Below are 16,853 nucleotides of genomic sequence, written 5' to 3' on the forward strand. Positions count from 1 at the left end.
TAGAATCAGTAATAAAAAATCTCCTGATAAACAAAATCCCAGGGCCAGATGGCTTCCCAGGGCAGTTCTACCAAACATTTAAAGAAGAGTTGATACCTATTCTTCTCAAACTGTTGCAAAAAAATAGAAATGGGAGGAGAATTTCCAAACTCATTATATGAGGCCAGCATTACCTTGATTCCAAAACCAGACAAAGGCCCCACTAAATAAGAGAACTACAGACCAACATCCCTGATGAACATGGATGAAAAAATTCTCAATAAAACACTAACAAATCAAATCCAACGGTACATTAAAAGAATCATTCACCATGATCAAGTGGGATTTGTTCCTGGGTTGCAAGGGTGGTTCAATATCCACAAATCAATCAACATGATGCACCACATTAACAAAAGAAAGGATAAGAACCATATATATGATCCTCTCAATAGATGCAGAAAAGCATTTGACGAAGTACAGCATCCATCCTTGATAAAAACCCTCAACAAAGTAAGGATAGAGGGAACACACTTCAACATCATAAAGGCCACACACAAAAAAACCCACAGCTAATATCATTCTCAACGGGGAAAAACTGAGAGCTTTTCCTCTATGGTCAGGAACAAGAGATGGATGTCCACTCTCACCACTGTTATTTCACATAGTACTGGTGTTACTGTTTCTAGTTTTTTGAGGAGCCTCTCTACTGTTTCCCTGTAAAACTGACACTATTTTCAGATGACATGGTACTATATATAGAAAACACTAAAGACTCCACCAAAAATCCATTAGAAGAAGTGAATTCAGTAAAGTTGCAGGATACAAAATCAATATACGGAAATCTGTTGTATTTCTTTTGTTTAATTTTAACGTTTATTTATTTTTTGAGACAGAGAGAGACAGAGCATGAACAGGGGAGGGGCAGAGAGAGAGGGAGACATAGAATCTGAAACAGGCTCCAGGCTCTGAGCGGTCAGCACAGAGCCTGATGCGGGGCTCGAACTCACAGACTGTGAGATCATAAGTCGGATGATTAACCAACCGAGCCACCCAGGCGCCCCAATGTTGTATTTCTATACAATAATAAAGAAGAAGCAGGAAGAGAAATTAAAACAATCCTATTTACAGATGCACCCAAAATAATAAAATATGTAGGAATAAAATCGCTATGGAGGTGAAAAACCTATATTATGAAAACTATATAAGACATTGATGGAAGAAATTGAAGATGACACAACAAATGGAAAGATAAGTGATGCTCACAGATTAGAAGAATTAATATTGTTCAAATGTCCATACAACCCAAAATGATCTACAGACTCCATGCAATCCCTGTCAAAATACCAGTAGTACTTTTCACAGAGCTAAAACAAATAATCCTAAAATTTGTATGGAATCTAAAAAGACCCTGAATAGCCACAGCAATCTTGGGAAAGAGGAACAAAGCTGGAGGTATCACAATCCTGGATTTCAAGCTGTACTACAAGGCTGTGGTGATCAAAACAGTATGATACTGGCACAAAAATAGGCACATAGATAACTGGAACAAAATGGGAGCCCAGAAATAAGCCCACACTTATATGGCCAATTAATCTATGAGAAAGGAGGCAAGGATATACAATGGAGAAAAGACATTCTCTTCAATAAATGGTGTCGAGGAAACTGGACAGCTGCATGTAAAAGAATGAAACCGGACCACTTTCTTACAGCATACACAGCAATAAACTAGAGATGGATTATAGACCTAAATGTGAGGCCTGAAACTATAAAGCACCTAAAAGAAAACATCAGCAGTAATCTCTTGGACATTGGCCTTAGCAACATATTTATTTCTCCTCAGGCAAGGGAAACAAAAGCAAAACCAAGCTTTTTTCAAAATTATTTTTAATCTTTATTTATTTTTGAGAGAGACAGAGAGAGAGAGAGAGACAGAGAGAGAGAGAGAGAGAGAGGCAGAGACAGAGACAGAGCATGAGCAGGGGAGGGGCAGAGAGAGAAGGAGACACAGAATCTGAAGCAGGCTCCAGGCTCTGAGCTGTCAACACAGAGCCCGATCCGGGGCTCGAACTCAATGACGTGAGATCATGACCTGAGCCAAAGTCAGACGTTTAACCGACAGAGCCACCCAGGCGCTCCTAAACTGTTGGTTCTAAAAATAATTTCTTAATATCATTAAATATCCGGTTAGTGATAAGGCTTCTTCTATTGCATGAAAAACCATTCAAACCATTAGGTCAACATTAAGCAATAGTAAAAAAAGTTTTTTAACCAGTTTGCTTCTTTGAATCAGAAACCAAATAAGTATCATACATTGTGATTGGTAGAGATGTCTCTTAAGTCCCTTTTAATCTGTAGGATCTTCCTTCATACTTTTCCTGTTACTTTTTCTTGTTTTACTGTGTTAAGGTTCACATAACATAATGTTTACCACTTTAATCATTTTAAAGTGTACAATCCAGGAGCATTTAGTACATTCACAAAGTTGTGCAACCATCACCTCTAATTAGCTTCAAAACATTTTCATCACCCCAAAAGGAAACGCTTACCCATTAAGCAGTCATTTTCCATTCCCCCAGTTCCCAGAATCTGGTGAACACTAATCTGTTTTGTGTCTCTCTCAAGTTGCCTATTCGGAATATTTCATATAAATGGAATCAAACAACACGTGGTCTTTTGTGTCCAGCACCTTTCACTTAGCATAACGTCTTTAAGGTTCATGAATGTTGTAGCATACATCAGAACTTCTTTCATTCTAATTGACCAAATAATATTCCACCACATGGGTATACCAAATTTGTTTACCCATTCTTCATTTGATGCAAATTTGAGCTGGTTCTATCTCTTGGCTGTTGTGAATAGTGTTTCTATAAACATTCTTGTAGAAGCTTTTGTTTAAGTGCTTGTTTTCAATTATTTTGGGTGCACACCTAGTAGTGAAATTGATGAATCATATGGTTATTCTAATTTAACACACCGGGGAACCACCAAATTGTTTGACATGATGGCTGCACCATTTTATATTTCTACCAGTAATATATGAGGGTTACAATTTCTCCACATTATTGCCAACACTTATTATTTTCCTTTTTATTTTTAATTAACATACAGTGTTATATTAGTTTCAGTTGTACAATATAATCATTCTATAGTTGTATACATTACCAGTGCTCATCACGGTCAATAAGTGTACTCTTAATCCCCTTTATTTGTTTCATCTGTCCAGCCACCCACCTCCCATCTGGCAACCACCAGTTTATTCTCTGTAGTTAAGAGTCTTGTTTCTTCTTTGTCTTTTTTTTTTTACTTTGTTTATTTGCTTTGTTTCTTAAAGTTCACATATGGGTGAAATCATATGGTATTTGTCTCTCTATCTGACTTCCTTTACTTAGCATTATACCTTGCAGGCCCATTCATGTTGTTTCAGTGAAGCCTTCAATAAAGATGGGGGATATATATAAAAAAAGAAGCTGTCAGAGATGTAGCATTCAATAACTTAAATACAAAATACACTAGAGCACTAGAAGGGGGACGCCTGGGTGGCTCAGTCGGTTAACTGACTTCTGATTTCGTCTCAGGACATGATCTCATGGTTTGTGAGATGGAGAACCGCACTGTGCTCTGCACTGACAGTGTGGAGCCTGCTTGGGATTCTCTCTCTCTCTATCCCTCCCTCTCTCTCTCTCAAAATAAACAAACAAGCAAACATTTAAAAATACACTGGAGAGAGTCAATAGCAGATCAGAGGATGCAGAAGAACAGAATAGCAATCTGGAAGATAGAGTAATGGAAAGCAACCAAGCTGAACAGCAAAAAGAAAAAAGAGTGGTAATAAATGAGAATAGGTTGAGGGAACTCAGTGACATCATCAGGCATAGTAATATTTGCATTCTAGGGATCCCAGAAGGAAAAGAGGGGAGGGCAGGAAATTTATTTGAAGAAATTATTTTCCTTTTTAAAAAATTATAGCATTCTTAGTGTGAAGTGATGTCTCATTGTAATTTTGAATTCTATTTCCTTAAGGACTAATGATGTTGAGCATCTTTCCATGTACTTGTTGGCTGTTTGTAGATCTTATCTTTTTTGGAGAAATGTCTATATTCAAGTCTTTTGTCCATTTTAAAATGTAGTTGTCTTTTTGTTGTTGAGTTGTAAGAGTTCTTTATATAGTCTAGATACTAGATGCTTATCAGATATATGATTTGAAAATACTTTCTCCCATGCTACAGGTTGTCTTCTCCCTCTTTTGAAAGTGTCCTTTCATGCTAAAATTTTTATTAAGTCCAATTAATGCAGTTTTTCTTTTGTTGCTTGTACATTTGTTGCTATATCTAAGAAAATATTGCCAAATCCAAGGTCATGAAGATTTACCCCTGTGTTTTCTTTAAAGAGTTTTATAGTTCTAGCTATATTTAGGTCTTTGATCCATTTTGAGTGGATCTTTGTGTTCGTTGTGAGAAGAGGGTCTACCATCCTTCTTTTTGCATGTGGATACCCAGTTGTTCCAGCACCATTTGTTGAAAGGACTGTTCTTTTCCCACTGGATGGTCTTGGCACCTTTGTTGAATATCAATGGCCGTATGTGTATGTGTTTGTTTTTGGGCCCTCAATTCTATAGTCTACTGGTCTAAATGTCTAGACTTGTGACAGTACACACTATCTTTTTAAAAAAATATATTTATTTAAATTCAAGTTAGTTAACATACAATGTAGTATTGGTTTCAGGAGTAGAACCCAGTGATTCATCACTTATTTATACCACCCAGTGCTCATCCCAACAAGTGCCCTCCTTAATACCCATCACCCATTTAGCCATCTCCCTACCCACCTCCCCTCCAACAACTCTCAGTTTGTTTTCTTTGAGTCTCTTATGGTTTGACTCCCTTTCTGTTTTTATCTTATTTTTGCTTCCCTTCCCCTATGTTCATCTGTTGTGTTTCTTAAATTACACATATGAGTGAAATCATATGATAAAGAATATGTATATTCTCTCTCTCTATATAGAATATATATATATATATGTATATATATATATATATATATATATATATATATATATATATTCTTTAAATTAACATCCCAGGAAACAACAGATGCTGGAAGGATGTGGGGAAAGGGGAACCCTCTTACACTGTTGGTGGGAATTCAAACTGGTGCAGTCACTCTGGAAAACAGTACGGAGGTTCCTCAAAAAATTAAAAGTAGAACTACCTTATGACCCAGAAATTCCACTACTAAGTATTCATCCAAAAGATATAAAAATGCTGATTCGAAGGGGGCACATGGACCCCAATGTTTATAGCAGTGCTATCAACAATAGCAAAATTATGGAAAGAGCCCAAATGTCCACGCTGTCTTAATTACCATAACTTTGTACTCAGTTTTTTGTTTTCAAGTTTGTTTTGGTGTTGGAGTCCCTTACAATTCTATATGAATTTGAGGATCACATCTCCATTTCTACAACTAGGGCATTGGAATTTTGATAGGGATCACACTGACACTGTAGACGAATTTGGAGAGTGTTGCCATCTTACCAATATTACATCTTCCTGTCCATGAACCCAGGGTGTCTTTTCATTTATTTAGGTTCTCTTTAACTTCTTTCAACAATGTCTTGTTGTTTTCAGCATACAAGTCTTGCATCTCCTCAGCTAACTTTACTCCCAAGTATTTTATTCTTTTTAATGCTATTGTAAATGGAAATGGAATTATTCTCTTAGTTTCCTCTTTAGACTGTTCATTGCAAGTACATGGACACACAACTGGATTTTGTGTACTGATTTTGTATTCTGGAACTTTTGTAATAGATTTCTTAGGATTTTTAAATAGATAAGATTCTGTGATCTGCAAATAGAGTTAGGTTTATTTCTTCTTTTATTTTATTAAAAAAATTTAATGTTTTATTTTATTTTTGAGAGAGAGAGAAAGAGAGAGAGAGCAGGGGGAGGGGCAGACAGAATCCGAAACAGGCTCCAGGCTCTGAGTTGTCAGCACAGAGCCTGATGTGGGGCTCAAACCCACAAACCGTGAGATCATGACCTGAGCCAAAGTCAGATGCTTAACCGACTGAGCCACCCAGGTGCCCTTAGGTTTATTTCTTCCTTTCCACATTTGATGCCTTTTATTTCTTTTCCTTTCCCAATTGCTCTGGCTAAAACTTTCAGTACAGTGTTAAATAGAAGTGGCAGGAGTGAACATTTTGTCTTGTTTGTGGTCTTAGGGGGACACTTTCATTCTTTTACCATGGAGTGTGATATTAGCTGTGGGTTTTTCATAAATGCCCATTTTCAAGTTGGGGAAATTCCCTTATTTTTAATTTTTTTTAATGTTTATTTATTTTTGAGGGAGAGAGCGTGAGCAGGGGAGGGTCAGAGAAAGAGAGGACAGAGGATCCAAAGCAGGCTCTGCGCTGACAGTAGTGAGCCCAATGTGGGGCTCGAACTCACAAACTGTGAGATCATGACCTGAGCCGAAGTCGGATGCTCAACTGACTGAGCTCAACCCAGGTGCCCCAGGGAAATTCCCTTCTAACTCTAGTTTTCTGAATGCTTTTTACCATGAAAGAGTATTGGATTTTGTCACATGCATTTCCTGCATCATTTTGTGATAATCCTGTGGTTTGTTCCCTTCATTTTATTAGTGTGGTGTGTTATATTGCTTTTCATGTGTTGAACCACCTTTACATTCCTGGGATAAATCCCACTTTACGATGATGTATAATCCTTTTAATTAAAATTCTTCTAATTAAGGAAACTGATGTTTTGTCTGCTAGTATATTTTTTGGTGTTTTTGCATTTATATTGTTAAAGGATATTGGTCTGCACTCTTCTTGTGGTGTCCTAGTCTCACGTTGCTATCAGGGTAATGTTGGCCTCATAAAATGAGTTAGGAAGCTTCCCCCCTCTCTTCTATTCTTTGGGAAGCGTTTGAGAAGGATTTGTAATCCTTCTTTAGCATTTGGTAGAATTCACCAGTGAGGCCACCAGGTCCTGAGCTTTTCTTTGTTCTGAGGTTTTTGATAACAGATTCAATTTCTTTACTTTTTCATGGGTGTATTGAGAATTTCTATTTCTTCATCAGTCAGTTTTGCCAGTTGTGTTTCCAGGAAATTGTCCATTTCATGTAACTTATTTAAATTTGGTGCCATCTTTCATAGAATTCACTTATAATCTTTTTTTTTTTAAATCTCTGTAAGGCTGATAGTAATGTTCCCAATTTCATGTCTTTTTTTTCTTGTTTTTCCCAAGCTTTATCGAGATTTAATTTACAAAAGTTGTATATATATAAGGTATACAACTTGATGATTTAATATACTTACACATTAAAATAATCACTACATTTAAGCTGGTTAACCTATCCACCAATGCACATAGTTACTTTTTTTCTTTTGCTTGTGAGTAATCTGAGTCTTCTCACTTTTCTTAGTACAGAATTAGTATTTCTTTTATTTTCTTATATTGTAGGGAGATAGCAGCTTTGTAGGCTTCCATGTGTGCCTTTCCATATAATGTCACTTGTGCTAATATGAAGATTCTGTCACCTACCAAGCACATTATTGCCAACTATATACTGAGAGTCTGGAGGAAAAAAAAACAAACAAACAAACAAACCCTGGGTGGACCCACAGAACCATTGGATGTCCTGTCAGAGGGAAATGAGACAGAAGTCCATTATTGCCTAGACTTCATAAGTCCCTTTATAAGCAGAGAACTCATATTCAATATTCTCTTTTTTTTAATGCAGGTATCCTCCTTACCACAGTGCACAATTACCTTGGTAAAATAGATAAGGGTTTTTTTAGGAAAGGCTTGGCTGGGTTTTTCCGCCACTTCACTCAGAGGGCTCTGTCTGGGCCTGGGGGATGACTTAGACCTGGATACTTGGTGGGAGACTACAGTTTTCCACTACAGCTGCTAACATCAGCTTTCTGCTTGCCAGCTCTCATTTTGTTTATTTTTTGTTTTCCTTATAAAAAGCAAATAACAACTCAGCTAGCTGTACACACATCTAGATCCTGGAACACTACTGTCTATAACATTGCCACAGATTCTGGTCAGTCAGATGAGACTGACCACCACCTTGGCCTTGCTGCCCAGTAGGGTAATGATGCTCACCCTGTCCATGATAGTTTTGTGCCACCATTGGGACCCTGCCTTTTGAGAATCCTGTCTTCTCCATTGATTGCCAATTCCATGCCAGCATTGCTTGCTTCCAACAATGGTTTGCAGAGGAGAGTCAGCACTGAGTTTCTCAAAGATGCCAGTGCCACTTCACCAGCATGTTCCTTATTTGAGCAGTGATTTATCTGCCCTCCAAAGAAACAGAGGCCGGAGGTAGGACATCTGATCTCATGTTACAAATCACAGCTAAAAACCTTCCGCCCTGGACCTTCTCGCCAATTCCTCAATTTTCCAATTATTTCCATGCCATTTACTGTAGACTGTTGTTGTCCAAGCTTATATAACATGCATATTAGGCTGCTGGGTTGGCCCCTTTAAGGACATCAAACCCTGAGTCACATCCCTGTGCTCCCACGTTATTAAGTTCTCCCCCATATCGACTTATATTCTGTCCCCTGACTTGCAGGCTCAATATTCTCAAAATCCATCGGCACATATATTATCTCACTTCATGCAAGTAGAGAAGAGCCACGTCCTACAGTTTTTCTGAATGTAAGGCATTTCCCATCCAAACAAAACTTTATTTTGTTTTCCTGTGCTGTGATCTTACCTAGTCTTACTTGCCCTTGTCATTAGTCCGATAGCAATGAAAGTTAGCAGAGATTAATATTGAATAAGAGAAGCAACATCTGTTCAGGCAGCTGCCCTAGATGAGGTCTTTGCAGGCTCTCCAGGAATGAGGCAGCTTCTCTCCAGTAGCAAGCATTAGGGGGTTCTCTCCAGTAGCAAGCATCAGGTGAGGTTTCAGGAGGATTCTGGGTATTCAGTGTTCTCCTGCTGGTCACTATAGCGTGTCTCGGGGTTCCACTTTTTCTTTGTCAGATTCATACATAAATATGGAAACCTGTAAATTCTGTGCATGCCATCTCCATGCAGCTCTGCCAACCAACAGTTAGGATCAGGACCTGATATTCCACCATCTGCCTTATGACTGCAGGAGAGGAGGTCTCCTTAATCCAGTAGATTAGGGTGGGTGACAGATTGGGCTATCCCGTCAGACACACACACCCATGATAGAGAACCAGTTTAGGGCAATCTTAGAGCCACCTTAACAACTACAACTGTTCAAGCTGTAAGGTATCTCACAGTCTACACAGCCAGCCCCCAGTCCAGCTGCATACCCCAAATGTGATCCTGGAGGAGAATAGATGTATGTCTTAGGCATGTCTTTCTTCTTCAGTGACTGCCTCTGGCATCGATGGCACCCCAGGAGGGACCAGGTCCTTTCCCGTCATCCCCAACCAAGGGACACCCACGATCTCACAAGTATGGGAAAATCTGGGGTTCTGGTTTCACTTATAGGTCATCATTCCATGATGCCAATCTTCTTTCTGTGGCACCTGAAATTTATCCTCAGAGCGGTCTTAAACCACATCTTACTCTACTGACTCACAATGCTATGAATCAATGGACAGCTCAATGAATGAATGAATGAGGTAGTGAAGAAAATATTAGAATGTAGAGCCAAATATGGCTATATGAGAAAGCTGAAGTTGAGTGACACATTTGATTCAGCAACATGATGTTTATAGAGGAACTAACGTGTGTTGTTCCAGTGCACAAGGTCCACACAGAGTGTGGAGATGGTGTGTTTCCAAGTACTTTCCAGGACCATGAGAACGTCATGTGGATTAGCTCATGCAGAATGCCTCAGGAGTCATTGGTGACTCTCAGGCAGAGTCCCAAAAGGTTCTGTTGGGCCTGAAGCTCACACCATTTGGAAGGTTCTCTTCTAAAATTATGAAAACAAGTACAAAAGTGAATATTTAGGATTAGAAGAAAATTTATAATGAACCATAAAGGTGACAACTAAATTACTAAAATTCCAAAATATTATGTGTCTATCTATCATCTATTCATCTACCTATATAAATATGATGAAGCAAAAGTTCAAGGTGAAAGATACAGTGGTTTTATTGTGAATCAAAACAGCTAACTCTTGAAAATTTTGCACACACACAAATCACTATCTTGGATTTTAAAAATGATTGTTGCTTAATGTTTGATACCAGTGCTCTTTCATGTAATAAAATAATGTGTGTGTGCTATATTAAAATATGAAGTACGGTTAAAAGCCATGTTAGGAAAACATCTGGACAGTTACACATCCAAGCAAGTAGAGGGAAGTACAACTGTTTGCAATATTTTAACAAATTAGTTTGTGAGGCATTTGGGTACTAGAAAAGATGATGACCGTGCTACCCACAAGTGCTAGAGATGGATCCAAAATGAATCCAGCATATTCCCAAGGTCTCAAATTTCCAGAACATATTTGCATGCCATAGAGAGCGGAACGATCACACATTTCATACAGACAGGGTAATGAGAGGTCTTCCTGCTAAAGTGTGGGTACAGGGGGAGTTAATTAGTCTTGCTCCTTGTTGCTTATCTCTTTCTTATTTTCTTTAGGATATTTTTATCAAATAGCTCTTTTTCCCGGTAATGCACAGGTGGCCCCTGTAGGTACTTTTTTTCTGCCTCCTTGTAATCTAATCCATCAAGTGCAGCAATTGAACAAATGATTGCTTCTGGCAGAAGAACTTCCAGAACAAAACTCACTTTGTCATCCCTTACCAGATTCAGCGTTTTCTTGTCTATTTGTTTGTAGATTTCTTGTAAATGTCTTACCACCACATCCAACTGGTCTTCGTCCTCCAGGTATGTTTCAACGCAGATCACGTACCTGCTCGAATTCCTAAATGATACCAGCCACCTGGACTGTTTCCTGCCTTGGACAATGTCCAGAAGATGGTGATCGGCCCCCTTTGTTTTCACGATGAAGTCCACTAGCTTCTGGTTGGCTCGGTCCCGAGCAGCCTTCATCCGGTCAGGGAGAATTTTCTTGCAGGGCTTCTTCCCGTCCAGGGAGGTCTCCTCCTCAGAATCTTCCAGGTCGGCATAATTCACCTTTGGGAAATCAATCTCCAGATCCCTGTCTTGGATGGCTTTCCTAATTGGGTAACTGATGTCAGCAGCATAATAGTCCAGGAAACTGCCTGCAAAAGAACCTCGCCTGAGCCTTTCTCTGTAGTGGGCAATCAGGGAGAGGCACCAGTTCACACTTTGCTCGTACAATTTCCTGGCTCTCTTTATTAGTTTTTCTTTCTCTTTACAATCCAGGTGCTTTAATCTTCGAAGAGGAACTCGAATGCCACTCATTTCACAGTGCATGTTTGCCTCAACCAAAAGCACCCTTGCAGTCTGCTCTGTTTGGCTGACACTCTTTACTACTGCAGGCCAAAATGGGTGATTCTGAAATTTAAACCAGACCATCATTCCTCCTTCAATGGGACAAGGCCCTTGTGGAAAACCCATGCTTGCCACTTGTCCCATTTCTTTGTTGGCATTCTTTTTAATAGTGGTGGTGGGGTTAATAGCCTTTGAGTTGACTGAAGGTTGAAGTTCTTGCAGCCCTTTCTCAAACTCTGTCACCTGCAGCTTCCTTTTTCTATTTGCCAGACCGAGTGAATAACACCGCCTCTGGTTAGGGGCACTGGAGGATGCTGCTGCACCTTCCAAGCCTGGCTTCCAGGCAACCTCTCCATGGTCCTCAACATTCCCTGAGAAGGCAGAGCTTTCAGAGGAGACAGCCAGGGTCCTTGGGTAGGTGTCATGTGCCCCTTCTTTGTGAGCTTTGGGCAAAGTGAGGTTGAAGCTTGGTGACAAAGGTGGAAGGACACCTCCATCTTTAGCACTTGTACCCTTCTCTTTGACTGTGCGATGCAAAGACATACCTCTTGAGGTGTCCCTATTTCCTTTGCCTCCTGTCTTATGATCATCTTCTGAAAGTGATGGGAACTTTGAGGACACGCTGCAGCTTCGCGAGGACTCTGCTCGCCTTTCCCTTAGAGTATGCGTGACCGTTGTGTGCGCGTGTGGTCGGCCTCCTGTCTTATGAACATCTTCCGAAAGTGATGGGAACTTTGAGGACACGCTGCAGCTTCGCGAGGACTTTGCTCGCCTTTCCCTTAGAGTACGCGTGACTGTTGCGTGTGCATGTGGTTGACCTCCTGTCTTATGATCATGTTCTGAAAGTGATGAGAACTTGGAGCACACGCTGCAGCTTCGCGAGGCCTTTGCTCGCCTTTCCCTTAGAGTACGCGTGACCATTGTGTGTGCGTGTGGTCGGCCTCCTGTCTTATGATCATCTTCCAAAAGTGATGGGAACTTTGAGCACATGCTGCAGCTTCGCGAGGACTTTGCTCGCCTTTCCCTTAGTGTATGCGTGATGGTTGTGTGCGCCTGTGATTGGCCACTGTCTGGGGCGTTTTTATTCTGTGAACACACCAGCAGCGATTTGAGGTTTTTTCTTTTCCTAAGACTCCTCAGTAAGGTACCTTTAGGCTTCCGGTACTTTTTATGAGCTTGCTTTTGTGGTCCCCTTTGAGATGGTGTAGTGGTCTCTAGACCATCTGATGCTCTTGCTGGACCGAAATTTGCTCTCTTATTCAGGATCTCCAGTGCCACTTTAAGAGCATTTCTGTAGGCCACTTTCTGTCCTGGTGGAACACTGGCCTTTGACTGGGACACTAGCAAGGAGGTAATGGATTCAATTTGAGACTCATTTAGGATCTTTATGTCTGTGCTTTTCACTTTAATTTTTTTACCTACTGAGAGTATTTGAACTTCTAGAGAAAGTGCTCTTTTCCTCATATATTTTGGTGAGATCCCAGATCTGGACAAAACCTTTGCTGGCCAAATGTGGCCTTTCCAATTGCATAGGATATACTCAGCAGCCATTATGATTTGAGTTTCCTCTCAAGACGGAATTAATAGAAGTTGAAGGGTCTGGCCGTCATACCCACAGCCATGGCAGGTGTTCCCTAAAGCAATGTTCTTCACCACACCTTTTGGCCTAGGACCACAAAGGGTTTACACCTTATGTGGCCTGTCATTCTTCACCTGAATCTCCCAGGGTCGCTGGAGCCTGTGTTTTGAATGGACTATATTGGAGAGTACTGGAATGTGGAAAAGGAAAAGAAGAAAAGTATTAGAAAAAATACTCCTTTTGTGTGAAATTAGAACAACGTTGGTCAATGAGAATCGATAAGAGGTAAAGCAAAGAAATAGAGTGTGTATCAGACGGGGGTGGGGGTGGGGGGTAAAATACACGGCAAGTATCAGGGAAAAATACAGAAGATACCAGAGGAGTTTTATAACCTGCCAAACCCAACTTCTTGCCCTGCTTGTTACTACTGCATATTAAAGAGCATCTGTGTGGGGAGGTGGGTGTCATTTTCTAGATCTCATCTGTGGTATTGGACATCCTGTGCCTTTTGTGCTCCCCCGGGTTCATTCTGGGGGAATGTTTCAGTTTTTATTTTCTGGGGTGCTGGTGCCACCCTGTGTACCCAGGGAAGCCAGAGGTGATCTCCAGCCTACAGACACTGAATGTCAGCACAATGTTGTGTTCAAGAGCACGAGCCTAGAATCCAGAGGTTCACAAAGATCATTATGGTGGTTACTGGTACCATCTTCATAAGAGTTGCTGCAGGCATGGGCCATTGGCTGTGACCTGCACTTTTTCATTTCTCTATGGTGGTTTAAAAGGCTTCCCCCCACCCCACCCTCCCCACACCAAGCACTTAATTTGTGTAAAGAAGTGGCTGTAGAGTGAGGAGCAAAGTAAACCACACTCCAGATTCAACATGAGATGACTGCAAATGAGATGCTTAGTAAAATGGGAACGTCTTACTGAACGCCACGTAAATCCTGGGAGGTGTGGTTCTGTGAGCTGCATCTGTTGATTCACACACTCCAACTGCATGTCCAGCAGACCCTTTATTCTGCTCTGTGCTTCTGAGGTGCTCTGTCCTTCCAGGGATCAAATGACGTCAAATGTAGATAGATACCCAGGACGTATGCACCTCTAATGTCAATCTAGAAAATCAGAAAAGCAGACGGGAAGTTAAGCCAATGAAATGGGGATGGATTCATCATTTTCCCTTCCCCAGCTCTGGAGTGCAGGCCATTCTGAAACAGAAATGTTAGTTAAATCTCACTTATAATGTAGACATGTCTATTTTCTTCCTTCTTTTGCATTTCAAATACATCTCCACGTGAAGCTACTTAGTTTATCCTAGTCCTCCTATTTCAGAACAGTGGGAAGTACTGCTTTCATAGTAGCCTTTGCCTGTCTTGGACACACAGATTTAATGACAGTAGTGACGTGTGTGTGTGTGTGTGTGTGTGTGTGTGTGTAACAAAAACAGAGTCTATAAAGTAAGTGTGTTTTTGGTGTTTCTGAAGTAACGCTAAATGCATTTGCGGAGAACATAAAACGTGTAGAGAGATATATACTGGAGGCAATACATTATAGATGCTTACTCTCAATATGATGGTGTATGGGCTTCTCACACATTTCCTATGCATCCATATACACATGCCTGGTGCATATTACCTAGGACTATATTTCTTCACTCAAGAGCATATTTGATCACTGTTTCATGTGAATGCTGATTTTTCACATAACTTTTGTGAGTCTCTTTACAATATGGTTTTTCCCTGACATTTAAAAACTTTATTTAAATACATTTCAAACACTCAGATGTGTGTAATGCAGAAAATGCAATTGTTCTCTCAATCCCTCCCCCCCAGAAATTCCCTGTTCATGGGTTCCGCTTTTCTGTATACACTGTACAAATATGTATAATAATTCATTTATAGATTTTAGCTCATCCATTATCAGTTTCAAATGATATGTTTCATAATACAAAATATTATTTCCCTAGGAAATGTGTGTATGCACAACTTTCTTCACACATACTCATAGATATAATATGAAATGTATGACTAACTATACATACTTTGGGCATAGTCTGCACACACTTTTTCTTGCCAGACTGTATGATCATGCAGGTATTGTGTCCTCTGCTTTAGAGAACTCAGCGTACTGGCTCTCAGAACACAAGTGTCACGTGAGGACACAGAACAAAAGGGAGAAGGAAAAACAGGTGACTCAGCCACTGCAATCTCCCTGCAGCAGGACCTGCCAGCCTGTCACACAAAACAGGAGGGCCTGAGTCACCTCAGCCCCAACCAGATAGCTACCAACCCCCAAGACACACATACACACACTTACGCACATACACTCACAGATATGTACATACACTCAGAGCAACGACGTTAGTGACCCAAGATGCCTGATATTGATGCATATAATCCATGCTTTCTGCTCTACACATGCAAGCAAATGTTTCTGCTTCCAGTGTAGATGTTGTTTTCAGCTCCTTATTTTGAAAATACACGTGGGAGAAAAACAACAAACAAACAAACAGGTTAGAGAGGGAGGGAGCCAAAACATAAGAGACTCTTAAAAACTGAGAACAAACTGAAGGTTGATGAGGGGTGGGAGGGAGGGGAGGGTGAGTGATGGGTATTGAGGAGGGCACCTGTTGGGATGAGCACTGGGTGTTGTAGGGAAACCAATTTGACAATAAATTTCGTATTTAAAAAAAATGAAAATACACGTGGAAAATCTAAAATGCTGTTTAAAATTATAAAGTACAAAAAATGTTAAGCATCAATAATCTGATCACCTAGGAAGAATGCTAACTGCAAATATGTGAGTCCACAGACTCTATTTGTACATATTTTATATAAGATACTAAAAAGGGTTTTAAAAACCGTACCACCGGGGCACCTGGGTGGCTCATTCAGGTAAGCATCTGACCTTGGCTCAGGTTATGATCTCACGGTTCGTGAGTTCAAGCCCTGCATCAGGCTCTGTGCTGACTGTGCAGAGCCTGCTTGGGGTTCTCTCTCCCTCTCTCTCTGCCCTTCCACTGTTCGTGCTTGCTCTCTCTCTCTCTCTCTCTCTCTCTCCCTCAAAATGAATAAATAAGCTTAAAACAAAACCCATACCACCTATTTGAATACTCTCTCATATTCACATTTGTGTATATCTATTATAAAAGTATGAAACACTTCGATGGAGTAACTTTCACCAGACAACCAAAACAGCAATTACGGTTGTTTTTCCGATTACTAAAGCAATGCATCTTTGAGACAGGCAATCAGAAGAGAAGGGTGTGAAATGAAAATATTAAATCCTAAGTGGCCTTCTCACCATATGCTTTGGCCCATTGTCCAAATATCTTCCATGAAGGGTTGGTACCTAATCTTGCAGAGGGTTTTCTTTTTCATACTAACAGAAGCTCAGCTCTCTTCTTTCCCTCTAAAGATGTATACAGGTGGGTGCATAGACAGACATGATAGAAAGAGATAATAATATTTAAATGTTGATCCTCTTTTTGCACACCAGGGGCAATGAATTAAAATAGACTCCTGGGGTGTCTGGGTGGCTCAGTCAATTAGGCGTCTAACTTCAGCTCAGGTCATGATCTCACAATTCGTGAGTTCAAGCCCTGCATCGGGCTCTGTGCTGACAGCTCGGAGCCTGGAGCCTGCTTTGGATTCTGTGTCTCCCTCTCTCTTTGTTCCTCCCCTGCTCGCACTCTTGTCTCTCTCTGTTCTCTCTCTCTCTCTCCTCTCTCTCTCTCTCAAAAATAAACAAAAATTAAAAAAAATTAAAAAAATTAGAATCTTGAATGACACGAAAGTAACTTTCCAAGTGACCCCCAATCCTCAGAGACCTTGAATATGAAAATGTATCCAGAATTTTAGTTTACTATGATCTATCAAACATGCCTGCCCAGTAAAATCACATAGAATAAGACAGAAGTGGAATGGTATAAA

General features: G+C 40.3%; 1 protein-coding gene across 1 annotated transcript; it reads right to left on the reverse strand.

Annotated features, from left to right (window-relative positions):
- Positions 1 to 10,155: 10,155 nt before the first annotated feature.
- On the reverse strand, positions 10,156 to 13,010 carry LOC128774643 (PWWP domain-containing DNA repair factor 3B-like). The gene has a single exon (XM_053893692.1). The coding sequence runs from the start codon at positions 12,894 to 12,896 to the stop codon at positions 10,542 to 10,544; it is 2,355 nt and encodes a 784-aa protein (XP_053749667.1). The 5' UTR covers positions 12,897 to 13,010; the 3' UTR covers positions 10,156 to 10,541.
- Between the last annotated feature and the right edge of the window lie 3,843 nt (positions 13,011 to 16,853).

Source organism: Panthera pardus, unplaced genomic scaffold (genome assembly GCF_024362965.1).
Source record: "Panthera pardus isolate Hobbes unplaced genomic scaffold, ASM2436296v1 HiC_scaffold_348, whole genome shotgun sequence".
Taxonomy (NCBI): domain Eukaryota; kingdom Metazoa; phylum Chordata; class Mammalia; order Carnivora; family Felidae; genus Panthera; species Panthera pardus.